Source organism: Myiozetetes cayanensis, unplaced genomic scaffold, assembly GCF_022539395.1.
Source record: "Myiozetetes cayanensis isolate MyiCay16 unplaced genomic scaffold, myiCay2020 scf28, whole genome shotgun sequence".
Lineage (NCBI taxonomy): Eukaryota > Metazoa > Chordata > Aves > Passeriformes > Tyrannidae > Myiozetetes > Myiozetetes cayanensis.
The window spans coordinates 3,001,785-3,017,272 of NW_026087499.1; the positions used below are offsets into that span (position 1 = coordinate 3,001,785).

Here is a 15,488-nt window from a genome sequence, read left to right on the forward strand (position 1 = left end):
TGGAAGGGCTGTCGTTTCCTTTTGATCAACCACAGCACATCTCCTTGACAAGTGACATCACCTACAGGCACCTCCCTCCCGAGGGGCTGGCACAGCCAAAAACGAGAATGAAAAAACAAACAAACAAACAAACCCCAAAACAAACAAACAAAAAATAGAAGGAACCCCTTGTGCCATCACCCAGCTGCTGGATGGTGTGGAAGAACAGCTGTTGATGGCTGGGGTGGTTATGTTAAATATTATTGCGTGGCTTGTTTATTTTTCAAGTTCAGGGGGAGCCCATCTAAAAGAAACAAATATTCCCAGTGCAGCTGCCTGGAGTTTATATCCCTGTGTCCATACAAGGGCATCAAAAGCCCTCCTTGGAGGGAGGGAAAGCAAGGCAGCAGGAGGCAGTGCAGCTCACACAGGAGCCCAGACAAGGATTCCCAGACTGCATTCCCCGGGGATATCAATGTGCACACACGCAGTGAGCAGCTCACTGAAAAGGTCCGTGTCTCCCAGCCCCTAATGTGCAACGAGCAAATTAAAATAGAATTGCGACCGCTCTGCAGCGCCAAAAGGTGCTGCCCAGCCAGGAAGGGGGGAAGAGGAGGAAGCAGCTGGAAAGTTTTGTCACAGAAACTTATTTTTGCAGAACGAAAGAAACCCAAGGAAAGCCCCAGACTCGCAGGTCTCACAGGCCTCTTTCTCCCCTGCTACATAGGAGCCCTACGTGTGGAAGTCTTGCTTTTTCGGAGTTCCCCAAGTTTTCCAGGAAACAGACGCTGGAGGGCGAGGGTTTGGATTCCCTGTTTTCCCCAAGCATCTGCTGCCATCCCGTGGCAAACGCTGCAATGGCATCAGGAGCATCCCTGGGTACCAGGGCACACACAGGGGACAACCTGGAGCTCGGGGAGCCCCCTCAGTGTCCACAGCCTGTGTCCAGCCCATGGAGATTCCGGAAAAGAGGGAGGAGCTGGACAGGGAAAGACCTGGGTGAGGAAGCGCTCAAATCACGCTCAGTCGGGACAATTGTTTAGCTCCAACTCGCCTGGCATCCCTTGGTCCTCCTTGGGATGGTGTCTCCCCTCATGGCACTGTCCTTCCCATCCCGTCGGGAGGCAGAGGGAGTTCCCCGCCCCAGGGCCAGCATTCCAGCAGGGAAGGCGGCTTTGCCAAGTCCCTGCCGTCCAGCTGGGCACGGGAACGCGCTGCCAGGGCCATCAGCCAACTGCTCGTGTTTGCTTATTTGCAAGGCTTGTAAATAAAAATCAGTCAAGACAAGAGCCCCGGGGGCCCAGCCAGAGACAGCCCCGGTCCCCACGGCCCGCAGTGTCTGTTCCACACGACTCAGATCCGTCTGGCACGGGCGAAAATACACAGGGCAGGGCAGCTTGCAGGGACAGCACATTAAACTGTTTTTAAAAAAGGGGCAGCCACATCCCCAAGAGCTGTGGGGACAGAGCTGAGACGCCTGCCAGCATTCCCCAGCCGGCAAAACCCAGGCAACTTATTAAGAGAGAGATTTTATCCACTGCAAAGGCTCGCACCTAACAAGTAAATAAGAATTAGGAACCCAGATCTTCGCACTCCCAAATGTCCCAGCGAAGGCTCAGCTCGCCTCCTGAGGCATCCCAGAGCAAACACCGGGCTGTGCAGCAGGGCACACCCTGTGCCAACAAGCTCTGTGTCTCACAGGGATCACACAGTCGGGCGAAATGCTCTCCATTACTGCAGATAAATGCAGCTGAACTCAGCAGCCTTTCCCCTGCTGGTGATGGATCACCCTCAGAGCAGAGGCTGAACAGGTCAGGAGCAGGGAAGAGCACTGGGGACTGAACCATTATCCCACTGCCTGCTCAGCTGCAGAGCATTAGGGGCAGACCCACAGCATGGAACCAGAGGACCTCATTAGAGCAGGAGGTGTCGGCAACCCCAGAGGCCGAGGTTTAAATCACGCCTGAAATTACGTGCCCGCAGTTATCAATTCTGTAGCCATTAGGATTCGAGGCTCTCAAAACCCATTACTAAGTTCTCTTCCATTTGTGTCTCACCAGCACAAATGGTGGAAATCCATCGTTTCAAAGCTCTTCTGAAAGCACAAAACTGTAATTTAGAGCAGGTAAGAATGTTTACCCCTGTTTTTTTCACACAGGGCAGCCAAGGCACAGCAACACCAGCACCGGGATTGGAGGCAGAACCAAAACTGCGCCCGCACAGGTTGGCAAAACCACCCTCAGCAGCCCCGTGGGACAGATTTGTCTTTCAATGGGCCATTAAGTAATTTGTCACGAATGCCAAAATGCTGTTTGAGGGAAATAAAAGCCGGGAGTTGCAGGGAGGATTACACAACTGAGATGCATCGGCAGAGCACCTTAAATTGCCATCAACACCTGCCTGTGCCCATTAACCCCTGGCCGTCAGAACACGCAGCGAGGTTACCTCAAACAGGCACGAGTCAAACGAAAATGAAGTACCAGGCACCACTCGGGGGTGGTGCTGGCAGGAGACACACACGGAGAATTCACACTTTGATGTGGAATACGAAACATGCAAAAAAACACCCAAACAACAAACGTTCTCTGCTCTGGAGTGGCCCATCTTTACCTGCTTTCCCTTCAAACCAGACAGGAGGGGGTGGGATAGGGGAGTTTCAACTCCCTCCCTCAGCCTTACACAACTCCCTTTCCTTCTCCTTTATCCTCCCTGTTCCTCATTCCCTCTGACACACCTGCTTAAAAAACAATAGCGGTCCTATCGCCCCAGAACAATACATTTCAAATAAGCATATAAAAGACCTTTTATAGACATGAATAAATTGATTGGGACCATTACTTTGCGGCTGCTCCTCACAGAAAAAAAAAGAAAAACAAAAAAAGGAAAAAAAAGTCTCTTAAAAGCAGCTCGAGGCAGGGCAGCAACATTTACATTTAGATGAAGGCATTGCTGTCGCGGCACCTCCCAACAGTTGCTGGCCCCGGGTACTGTCTGCAGCAGGAATCAGTGAAGCCAAGGAGCTTTGCTTTAAATAACGTGGGAAGGAGAAGGGAGGAAATATTTCCACAGTCCTGGAATGCTGTGGAACAGAATCACACAGCCTGCACCAAGCAAATCAACAGGTGAGAGAGACAGCTGAGACACCACAAAGGGGAGAAACTGCAGAGAGCTTGTCTGGAAACCCCGTTTTTCCAGTACAAAATTCCCGGCTTTGTGTGCCAAGTGAAGAAAAGACGTGCCACGGGTCCTGAGGCAGGACACAGTCAGGGGTTTGTTTAAGCACTGTCACATGAATTAATTGGTACTCAGTGCCACCCGAGGGACTGAAGCCTCTGCTCAGCTTCCAAGTCGAAGGTCAGCTCAGATCTAAGTTACAACCTCCACAGACCCAGACAAAGCTTCCCCGTGTGCTGAGGCAGCTGTGGAGCCACTTCCCAGCTGCCCTCACCCGCAGCACGGACCCTGCACATCCTGATGTTTAATTAAGTGCTGGCTCATGACAAGCAGCGAGACACTTCAGGGTGGCCCCACGCCCACCACAGCATTTCAAGTTCTGCATCACAAGGCCCTTTGCACACTCTTTGCAAACAGGCATCTGCTCGCTCTGCAAAATCAGGGCTGCCCCTGGCTTTGTCTCCAGGGACACGGTGGCACCACCAGTGTAAGAAGACACACTGAGTATCAGGGGAGTTTGTCTGCTGGAAGATTTAGGGCCCAGTGAACCCTTGCACAGAAAAAAACCCAACCAAACAAAACAAAACAGGAAAACCCACAGGGCTCATGCATTTCAAAATGGACATTTTGACTGTTAAATTCTCTCTCAACCAAGAAATTTTACTGTGTAAGTTATTACAGCAGTTTTCAGAGTGCTGGGTCAATAATTTTCTTCTTAACAATGAATACACAAACGCCTTTTTTTCTCAAGAATTAACATCAAATTATTCCTAACAACGAATACAAGTTATACAACAGTTCCACCAGAAGCAGAGTCCTTTTGCAGTGTTCATTAAATACATTAATCCTCAAACCCCTACTTCCAGTAGTTGTCTCAGCCACTCCCTCTGTGACAAGCCCCTCAGTGTCACCCTCAGTGCAGCTCCTCAGGGACGCTGGGTGGAGTGTTCCTGTCCTCCCTTGCTGCTGAGTGCCCTCCTGTACTTCCTAAAACACTGCTGCTGATGCCTGTTTTTATTTGCTCTATAAAGAGCATTAAGCTGTGAAGGAATGGACTGGAGGGAAGGATGGAAGGGACAGTTGGGTGACACTAAAACAACTCATCTTTGAGGGAGGAAACTCCCCCCACGAAGCTGTGGGTGGGTGTTTAGAGAGCACAAATCCAGCCAGGGCGAGAATAAGATCCCTGTAACTGCCCAGGCTTTGTAACGAGGGTTCATTCCAACAACGCCAGAGACGTTTCCACCTCACAGGTTTGACTAATCGTCTGCTCCAGCAAAAGCAAGACCCCAGGCAAAGCCAAACACAGCTCCACTGGCAGCACACACAGCTATTTCCAAGGCCAGTCCATCAATTTATTCCGTAATTTCTCTCCCATACACACGTTCCCTGGTGCAGGAAACTCAGCCTTGCAGCAATAGCAGGAGACAGGAGTGTTCACGAGCAACACCCGCACAGAGAATTCCTCCTTCTGGTGACATTGCCACAGGTAAGGACACTGGATAAATATTTAAAGAGCTGAGGAGTAATGAAACGGGGATTGCAACAGGACCCAGGAACGGGAAAGACACAACAAAGTCATCCAGAGGAACAGAACGGGCAACAAAGCCAATCACTTCGACCTCTTCCATGTCTTGGACAACTGTGCTGAGTTACCTGTGTGCTTTGGGGCAGGGGAAAGCACACTGCTCCATTAATATCAGTGATAGTTATTTGTGCTTACACTGAAGCTGGGCTTGATTTAATGCCCCTAAAATTTACATACTCTGACTTTCAAAACCTGAGTGGTGTGTAAAACAACCATCAAACCCTGTCCTGGATGTGACTCTTACCCCACTGAGTGTCCTCCTCTCACTAAATGCTATTTTTTGTGGTGTCTTTTCCTCCAATCTTTCCCATTACTCATCTGACCAGAAAATGGACATGATCAATATTTATTGTGAGGATTCATTTCTCACATTTGTGAGCCCCAAGGAAGACAAGCCTATGTTTTGTCAGAAAGCTGTGCTGCATCAAGATTCAAGTGCCACAGGTGACTTTTAGCATTCAGTTCTGTCAAAACGTCTGAGAGCTTACACAGATAAATGTTTGGTGGTTTTGGTTGTTTTTTTGCCACATTCCCTCACTGGATTTTTTTCTTTAGGGGAGAAAGTGGGAAAGAACAGCTGAATTTGCAAGGGGGCAAGCTATCACTTGTACAGAGGTCAGCATTTGTAAAGAACAAAAAAACCCAATAACCTGGCTGAATTGTCTGCTTGGGATTTGTGGCTTGCAATATGTTAGTTTTATCTTTTGCTCCATTGTTGTTTTGGTTTTTTTTTTTTGCAAAGACAACACCACGAGGAAAATCAGGGTTAATTAAAGAAGGAAACGAGCGGCACAGCAGCTTGTACATCCAGGGGACCCCAAAACCTCTTCCCTCCATCAGACATCGAGTCTTTCTGATCTCTTAAGGTGAAAACTATCCTAAAAAAAACGACCCAACACACCTCAGCAGGGGAAAGGCTCTTACCTGAGGGGCTTCGCTCAGCAGCTTCCAGAACCTTCTGGGGCAGGGGCTCCCTCAGGGGTTGAGGGACCTCACCCTTCCCTCAGGTGTTAAAGGGCCCCGCCCTCCCCTCAGGTGCCTCAGCCCCACCCCTCACACACAGGTTTTGAGGCTCCAGCACCAAACCCAGCACCAGGGGCTCCCGCAAAGTGCAGGAATCCCACAACAAGCAACACCTGAGCGACCTTTCCTCGTTAACAGGCAATTAACTGAACTCCTCAAAGCACCTGCTCCACCTTTCCTCCTCCTCAGATCTCTGGTACCCATGGGATGGGGGCTGGAGCCAGATGGTGTTTAAGGTCCCTTCCAACCCGCCTGTGTGTTCCAGCTGACACAGCACTGCCTGAACTCTGTGCCTGTAACAAAGCCCCTCCACGGATGGGCTTCCAGCTTTCACCCAGGGTCCCATTAACACAAGGCCACAATGTAAGAACTAACGCGGTTCAATTTACCCAGCAATAAAAGTCTTCTTTTGCCCCGTCCCTGCAGAATTCATCCTTTTAAATCTGGAAACTCCAGAACCTGTGGCAAGTAAAGGGCGGCCTGAGCCCATTCCAGTTCTGCATCAAGTACAAGGAATTAAAAAAGAAATGTCAAAATAAATAGCACATGTTCAAGCCAGGCTGAGGGAAAAAAAAAAAAAGGCACTTTCAGAAGCTATTTCCAGCAGACAAGAACTGACCTTCCCCTCATAAAATGCCACAGGGTATAAATAAAGGAGCCTCTCATGCCATTTGTCACGGAGACTTCTCTGTCTGCTCCGAGCACGCTGGAAAACAGGACACTGTTCTCATGATGCTCACAGCACTAATTAGCCTGGAGTCAAAGTATTTCTTCTAGTCTATACTACTATTTCTGAAAAAGAAAAATCACAGATCAAAACCCAAAGCAGAACTGGGTCAAGAATGCAGCCTTCCCATCTCCCTTCTGACCAAGCCAGGATACTCACCATGGCTCTCTGTGGCATCCCAACATTTCCCTAAGTTTTTTGGGGATGCCAGTTCTGTACCATTTGTGTGTGAGACAATCCTAATGGCACTGGGAAAAATGTGCACAAAACCTCCTCTACTGGGGTATATGTAGTGTTATTGTATTGAATTTCAAGCTTATGCTTCCCTAAGTCATCTGGCCTCATTCTCACTTGCAGGTCTTCTGAACACCTTTAGTTCACAAGCAAATTTAAGGGATGAGAGTCTTTCCTGCTCCTCTGAAATGAGGGCATTGTCCTCTCTGGGTTAGAAGTTCTCACCTTCGCACTGTTCCCTGGCTGATGCAGTGAGAGCTTCTGCACACTTGTACCTCATTTTAGCTCCTGGTTTGTGCTCAGCCACTGTACACTGAAAAACCCACAGGATCACATCCTTGCACATCCATTCTTACCCATTTGACTGCTTAAATTATGGGAGAACATGCCAAAATTGAGCAGCGTGGCCTAGAGCAGCAATACATATCAGGGGTGCAGGGCTGGAACTGGACACGGTGTTGGGGTTTGTGTGCTGTAGATTAAAACCAAAATGAGCCCAAAGAAGGAAAAAAATAAAAGCCAGGTTTGAACCAGACAGGATGGTCATGCCAAGCATCCCACATTATCCCAGACGAAAGTAACTATTCCCCACCCCTCCAACTTAACACCAATCAACAGACACATTTCGCCTGCAGGCAGAACCTGGCTGCTGTAGTGTAGCTTGGTTTTATTTATGTCCACAAATATTTCAAAAAAATTACAAAATACTCAAATGGAGAGAACACAGAAGTCACGATTTTCTGGGTTTCTACTCTGTTTACACTGTGTTATCCCATGGCAAACTACTCATATATACATTAAGCTTCAAGATATATATAAATGTAGCAGTCAGAATGTACACTCTGCTTTAACGGTGCAGTGAAACAAGCTCAACCATGACGACATAGAACAAGAGAGAGACGTTTCAAAAACACTAAAGCAAAGTCTGAAAAATAAAACAAACAAACAAACAAAAAAAAAAAAAAGGAAAGAGAGAGATTTCTTGAAAGAAAAATCAGAAAGGTCTGGGTTGTTTTTTAACAGGGCATCGAACACCGAGATGGCTTCAGAAAGCCACTGCATGTAAAGTTGTAGTTAATCATTGGGCTGATGTGGAAGAATTTCAGTGCTTATTTGCTGAATGATGTGAACAAAAGAACTCCCATAAATTATTAGAATGCTTTTCTGTGGAAAAGGAAAAAAAGAAAACACAATACATTTGAACAGACTGCCAACTTCAGCTGAAAAAGTAAGGAATACAGAGAGAGGACCATTGGAGGCAATTACGTTTTTCTTAAGAACTATGGCTAAAAATCAACAAAGAGAAGGGTCAGAAGAAATGGCTGAAGTGGCTGAACTCCCCCAAACTCCTGAATTCCACATGGTATAAAAAAAAAAAGGAGGGCAGAGTTTCAACTGAAATGTGCCTAATCAGACCTGTAAAGCAAACTGAGGCGCTCCCTGCCGAGCAGACCCTTCTTTCTGGGCGCTCAGCTCTGAGCAAAAGTTTAAAAAAAACCTGTGCTCAGAAGGAAAACATTTCACCTGATTGCTGCCCACAGCAACTGAAGACTTCACCTTCCTTGATTCTGCGCCGACCTCGTGGTTTGCCAACCTCAGGAACACCAACTGTTCCTCCTCAGACCTCCACACAGACTTCAAACAGAGCAGCTGGAACGGGTTAAATGCTACTGCAGTTCTTTAGCACTGAGAAATCTGGCATGGAGGGCAGAGAAAGGAGATCAGCATTAGCTGAAATACCCTCCTCACTCTTGCCTTAAGTGAGCCTAGAACAGATGCATAATTTTTAATCTGAATTGCTGTCACTGGCTGTCCAACACCCACCTCTGGGCAGGTCTGAGGTGCAGGAGGTGAGTGAACACTGTGCCTGCCACACCTTCCACCACAACAACTGATTAACTACAAGTTTATCACAGGTGGCTCAGAACAGTCCTAGGACACAACCATCACACTGAACAGGCTACAACAGCAGAGAGAGAGCACTCATGAGTTAAGAGAGAGAATGGGGGGGGGGAAAGTTGTGCACCAGCAGAAAAAAAAAATGACCAGCATGTTCAGATGTCCATTGGTCACATCACCACCCTCTGCTCTGGCAAAGAAAAAGTGGCAAAACGGGGGGAAAATGTTTAAAAAAAAAATCTGCCCAGTAAGCAGAGCTGTCTCCAGAATAATGCTCACTGGCCTTCTGTGTGTTCCTCTCCTCTCACCATCCTCAGTAGCCAACAGGAGTTATCCTACATGGATCAGCTGGGAGCCAGTAAACGTTACTGTCCATAATCAGGTTAATCCCAAAGCAGTAAAAGTTCCTGAGATGCAGAACACTGGTGGCAGTTAAAAGAGCTTTTGCTTATAAAAACAAAAGAGACAAAGAGAAAAAACAGACTGGTGTTTGCAAAACGACTTTGAGGACACTGAGTTGCCTCAGTCCACTCTTCTTGAGAACTTCTCAAACAGGAGGCCAAGAAAAAAGCACATCCTCCAAAATTCTGGCTGGACTGCTGTAAGCAATGGAACATTTCCAGAAAGAGACCTTCAGAACAGGTTATTTCTTTGAACTTTTTGCATAAAGTCTAAACCCAATGTCCTTTTAGGCTGAGGTTCCAAAAGGTAAGAAGTGCTTTTGTGGCCACGCTGAAAATGAGAAAGCGCCGAGGGAGGAATCAAAAGGGTCAGGCTGGTTCCAAGGGACATCTGTGCTGCTGAGAAACCCAACTCAACAGAAATCATCTGCAGAACAGAGAGAGATGGAACACGAACAAAAAAAAAAGCCCAAACAACCAAACCAACCGGAAAAAAACCCCAAGAACAGAAACAGTCGTTTGCAACATTATCCCTGCAAATCCCTTTAATGCTTATTGTTGATATCAAACCAAATGTCAAGCTTTTACCCATTTGAAATTATTGATACCCATCACTCCCTTTAATTAAAGGGATAATTATATATATATATTTTATTAAAAAATCAACTCTGTATTCTGTCAATACCAGGTAGGAATTCACAATTTGTGATGTTACTGAAAATCAAGATAAACGTTTCTGGAGTTCTGTTTTGTTTTGTTTCTCCCCTCTACCCAAAAAAAGTTAATATTTACAGACTTAAAAAGCCATGCTGCAGAACTGAGCTCTCTTTAAAATTATGAAGATTTCCTACAATGTATTAAAATAAAAGTAGATTTTTTTTTTTTATTATTATAGCACTTGGATTCAGAGCTTGTTATGTCACCTACTTGCAATCCTTGTTTTTTTTTTAAATAGCTATAGATGCATTGAGTGTCTCTTCACGCACAGTGACTTGTGTTGTGAACCTGATTCTAGCACCTACTGAAAACAAACTAGTAAGAAAAGAAAAACAAAGAAAAACAAAGAAAAAAAAAAAAAAAAAAAAAAACAAGATTGCAGGAAGTTCTCTGAATATTCCACACAGTCCTGTATTTCCAATAGGCTTCTGAATACGTTGTCATGCAGGGAGACCCACACCAGTCTTGAGAAATCTTCTCTACAAATGAACACTATGCTGATAAGTCTCTACTTGTTGGGTGGTTGCTTCTGTTTTAAATATATAAAGAAATCTTTATAAGATATTCTTTTCCTTTTGTAGCTCTTCTCGTATGTAAAAATGTTCCACTCCTTCCCAAGGACTGGGGTTTCCACAGCCAGCGTTACAAATAAATAATTTATTACAACTGTTTGTCGCCTTCTTTCTTCAGTCGACTGCAAGAGAAAGAAAAACTCCATTTAACACCGAGAAGGAAGGGGGTGTCAGACACTTCAGAGCCAGCTCTGCCTTCCTGTCACCTCTCCCAGGTGCCCTGAAGGGATCAGAGGGTGGGGGTTTTGAGCTCGGAGCCCAAAGCTGAGTCCCAGCAGTGATAACTCTGCGTGTGCAGGGGGGAGTGATGACCTTCTGCCCCCCAAAGTGCCCCTGACCTGTGAGCACCAGCCCCAGTGCCAGCCCATCAACTCCAGCCCTGTCTGCAGTCCCAGATGGGACAGACTGGCTGTCCCCGTGGCACGAGGCCAGCAGGCAGTTCTGGGCAGCAGGAGCAAGGAGGGAAACATCAGAGTGAAGCAATGCAGGGCAGGAGCTGATTATGCTGCTTCCCGGATATCCTGGCTACCCACAGGCACATGGAATGACCTCTGTGAGGTGCTGGTGGCTTTTTCTCCTCAGCTGATGCCGTCAGTGGTCACTGCCAAAGAGGAACTAAGGTGGTGTCACACAGAACCACTCCACCATCAGCACTGCAGAGCATTCAGGAGAGGAACAACTCCCAGGATTCATCCAGGCATTCTCAGCTGGCAATGCAGGACCTTGTATCATTCACACACTTCAACTTCCTGGTGCCTTCAGTCATTTCCCAGGACTTATTGAATCCCTCCCCTCTTCTTCACAAAGCTTTGCCCACCTTCCACTGATCTCAAGGAAGAGAAAAAGATGTGGAAACAGCCATCACAGCAACAGACTAAAAACCCCAATCAGAGGGAATTCTGCAGTGTAACACTCAGCTAGTCTAATCTTGTTCCAGTCATCTGGACCCTGCTTCCAATCTGCCCCAATCAGGTCCTAGTAAAGCTTCACCTGTACCTGCAGGTGACCAGGACAGTGACTCAGCTCACAGCGAGAAAGGCAGAAATTCAGACAGAAAAAAAAAAAAAGACGAAATGTAAAGAAATACGAAGGCATCTCCCATGTTCCCACAGCGTGGGGTCACCTCTCACCTGTAATAATCTTCCTGACTCGGTAGATGCCCACCATGCATGTGAGGATGCCCGTGCAACCACTGCTGCTCCATTGCCAGTCTTTGCAGCTCTGCGGACTGGGCGTGCATGGCCTGCAGCTGGTGGGCTGCTGACATGGGAGGTGGGATGGCACCGGGCAGATCCCGTGGGTAAGGAGTACCTAAGAGAGACAGGGCCCATTTTATAGACACTTGTTTGCCACGAGGTGTGCAGAGCTGCCCCAACAAACCAACAGAACTGACCAACCAACCTGTTATGGCTCAAACCCCCCACCAAAGAACACATCTCACATCAAAGCCAAGCTTGGTAAAGGACCACAAAATGCTCTCACCAAAGACTGGATGTCGGAGCATTTCATGCTCGTGAGGTGGCTGCCCTAGCAATGGGTTGGGGATGGTCCCAGGTGGGTAGGGAAAACGTGCCAAATGGGGTCCAGCTGCTAAAGGATCCACCAGCGGGTGAACAGGTCCTGCTGAGCCTGGGAAAGAAGGAAAGAAAGCATCAGTCAGCTGCCTTGGGATTGCACAGGAACTGCAAGGGAAAGGAGTAACACAGCTAGCACAATTCTCCCTCAGCTGGTACCTGGTCCAGAGCAGAAATTTGGGGTCATTTTGCCCTCTTATTCATCTCCAGTCTAAGGAGACACATGGATTGTAACAGCCTTGACCACTGCTCTGGAGCAAAGAACTGATTAAAGACATTCAACTGCATTTTAGGAGCCCCTCACTGTATTTGAACCTGCCATCCAATATTAAAGCCAAATAACCTTTCAAATACGCTCAAGAGAGATGTGGCAATGGGCTGACTGTCTGTACCAGGCTCTCACTACACTGAGAGGCAGAAGGTACAAACCATATTTCTCTCCAGCTGGGGAGTGTCAGACTTACCTGCAGAGGTGCTGAGTGACTGACTTACCTGACAACAGAACCCTGGTACAGACATGATCTGTGGCAAATCCCTGCTGCTACCTGGGGCATGCAAACCTGCCTCCAACTGAGCCAGCCTCTGCTTTCTGCACCACCCTCAGGCCACGGCCACAAACAACAGCTTTAGGAGTGCTGACACTCAGCACTATCACTTCCTACCTGTAACCACCCACCAACCCTTCACAATCTCACAACGCCCTGCTGACTTCCTTGCTGGACAATCTGGATTCTGCAGCAGCACTCAAATTCCCTCCAAACTCCCCAAAGCAGCTATCCCAGCACATCTGATGCATGATGCTCCAAGGCAAAGTCTGCTGCATTTGCCTGCATAAACACTGCACTGGTAACCAGATGCACCAGAACCTGCACTTTGAATACTTGGATTTTTTTTTTTTCCCCTTTCTTGGAAGCTACTGCACCTGGTCTGCCACCTAATATATCTGGAAAATTCTGCTTAGTGCCTCATCTTCAGGACACCAGACCTCTAGAGGAGTTGCTTTAGAAATGAGCAAGGCATCAATTAATTTTTGAGGCTATTAAAAATTTCTGGTAAAAAATTTCCAGACATCAGAATACACCCTAAATAAAAATAATGCCACTGCATAATTTTAGATGATTCTGGTGACAACTTTAACAGAGGATTTCAGCTCAACTAAAGCCAGATGGTTAGCATGTTCAGTGGCTGAAGAGATGAAATTTTTCTCCAATTTGTTTTGTCAGTTCCTATATGGAAACATCATCTCCAGTTATACCTCCTGATGTAACAGCCACGAGCATCAGCAGTGTCACCAGTTCCATGACGCCTCTCCTAGGGAATTCCCTGCCCCTGTGCACCAGACACCACTGTAAGGTGCTGCCCTAGGATACCTCTATTTTAAAGAACCCAAACCACAAAGCAGCAAACCTGTCCCAGTGACAGTGTGGAGTCTCAGTGAGCATCACTGTGGTGTTACCATCCTGTTTCACTGTCAGTGGTTCACTCTCACAGAAATTACCTGCATTTCAGTTATTACAACCTTACACATTTCACAATCACAGCATGGACAAGAGGGCACAGCCTTAAGCTGTGCCAGGGGAGGTTTAGGTTGGACATCAGGAAGAAATTCTTTACAGAGAGAGAGTTCAGACACTGGAATGGGCTGCTTGGGGAGGCAGTGGAATCACCATCCCTGGGGGTGTTTAAGGAGAGACTGGATGTGGTATCAGTCTCTTGTCTAGTAGGCAAGGTGGTGTTGAGTCAAAGGTTGGACCTGATAAACTCAGAGGCCTTTTCCAACCTTGCAGATTCTGTGATTCTGTGAAAACAGGGATCTTGCCACTGGAACCCCGGGGTCCCAGCCTGCCTGTTCGGGGCAGACTGACGCTAACAGCTCACGGGAGGGGTTCCCCCAGGGGAACCGCCCAGTTCCCTGGGCTCACCTTGGTGCAGGGGATCCTGCTGGTGTAGGTGTAGATGCGAGTGTATGTGTGAGTGCTGGTGGTGGTGGGGCGTGACGTTGAACATCTGGAGCCGCGCCAGGGGGTCGTTGGTGAGCGATGCCATGCGCTCGGCGTGGATCCGCTCGGCCGCCAGCCTGTCGGGGTAGCTCATCTCCGGCCGCAGCTGCGGCCCCGCCAGCGCCAGTCTCTCCCTTTCCAGGGGGTTCAAACCCGGGTGGAAGGAGGCGAAGGGGTGAGGCCCTGCCGTGGGTGGAATAGTCAGTGCGCCGTGCCTGGCAAAATGCTCCATGGGGTTGGTGGCCGGGTGCAGCGCGTCCAGCTCCGGGGGCTTCACCTCGAAGCCGGGCTTCATCCTCTCCCTCAACTCCCGCTCCCGGATCTCCCGCTCCCGGATCTCCCGCTCCCGCAGCTCCCGCTCCCGGATGGTGGGATCCACGTTGTAGAGGCCGGGCATGTGGTAGGCCAGGAGCGGGTCGGTGGGGTTGAGGGGCACGAAGAAGGGGTGGTTGCGGTTGGTGGGCGACATGACGTGAGGCCGCGCGTACTCGCTCAGTGTCCGTAACGCGGGCGTGTCCGGCCCGATGTAGGGGGGAACGGCGGCAATGGTGGTCGGGGGAGGTTCAAATGAAGGTCTCATGTGTGCTGGCCCGCTGAGCTGGGACTCGCCGAGGCGGCCCTCGTGGGAGGAGCTGGATACCTTCTGCTGCACAGAATGGGGGGAGAGAAGTTTAGTCCAACGCACTCAGCTCAGAGCACTGCAGGTGCACAACTCCTGCCTTTGCATCAAGCAGAGCCAAGTTCAGACTTTGGCTCTTTATACCAACACCGGAGTTTGGATCTCCTCGTAAAGGAAGTTAATTAAGTTCACTTCAACTTTAAGAAGCCCTCAGATGCCTTTTTTTCCCAGCAGACAGCTCTCATGTGCCTGCACAGTAGTGCAAGGGACACAAAGACATTTATTGTATCTGCACAGTGTTTTCCTACTGCAAGTAAATGTCAACACTTGGCTTTGCTCTCTCCCCAGCTGCTCTGGCTCCCCTCACACCAGACACAGAGCAGGAGCAGAGGCTCTCCATTTCCTTTAAGGAGAAGACAGTCCCAGAGTGGGCTGGATACACAGATCTCCGTATTCAGGAACACCCGACTGCACAGGCATTAAAGTGCTCCTGGGATCTGCATTCTGCAGTGACCACCCAGGTCAGACCCAAGCACCCACCCCCTCCCACAGCTCTGAGCCCCAGCCGAACCTACCGCAGCTCTTTCCGCCTCTCGTTCCCGCTCCCGCTCCCTCTCTCTTTCCTTCTCCTTCTCCTTCTCTCTTTCCCGCTCCTCTCTGGCTTTCTGCTCCGCTTCCCTTTTGGCCTTTTCAATGGCCTCTTCTCTCTTCTTGGCCAGTTTTGATCCTGCCAGGGGCATGAAGTACAGGTCTGCCCTCGAGCATGAATTGTAGCCACGGTCCAGGTGCTTATAGAACCTGGAAGAAGCGCAAGAGAAGGAGCTTATCCCTGGGAAAGATGCAGGAGCCTGGGATTTGAGAGCTGTATGTCAAAAATAAAACAACTATCACTTTACACTTATACAAAGCACTAGCAGCTTCCTTGAAAGCCAGGAGAAAATTAATTGAACCTCATTACTCCACAGACCACGGAGTGTAAAA

At 48.4% G+C, this 15,488-nt stretch overlaps 1 protein-coding gene across 5 annotated transcripts in view; it reads right to left on the minus strand.

Annotated features, from left to right (window-relative positions):
* Positions 1-7,372: 7,372 nt before the first annotated feature.
* The window catches only part of RERE (arginine-glutamic acid dipeptide repeats), a 192,125-nt gene continuing 184,009 nt past the window's right edge, over positions 7,373-15,488 (minus strand). For 4 of the 5 annotated variants that reach the window (XM_050322215.1, XM_050322216.1, XM_050322218.1 and 1 more), the window contains 5 exons: positions 15,083-15,305; positions 13,811-14,534; positions 11,797-11,943; positions 11,445-11,625; positions 7,373-10,436 (listed from right to left, as the gene is read on the minus strand). In XM_050322215.1, coding sequence (XP_050178172.1) covers positions 10,403-10,436; positions 11,445-11,625; positions 11,797-11,943; positions 13,811-14,534; positions 15,083-15,305 — 1,309 coding nt within the window. In that variant the 3' untranslated portion in view covers positions 7,373-10,402. The remainder of the gene's footprint in view (positions 10,437-11,444; positions 11,626-11,796; positions 11,944-13,810; positions 14,535-15,082; positions 15,306-15,488) is intronic. The other variant, XM_050322217.1, reaches the window with a different exon arrangement.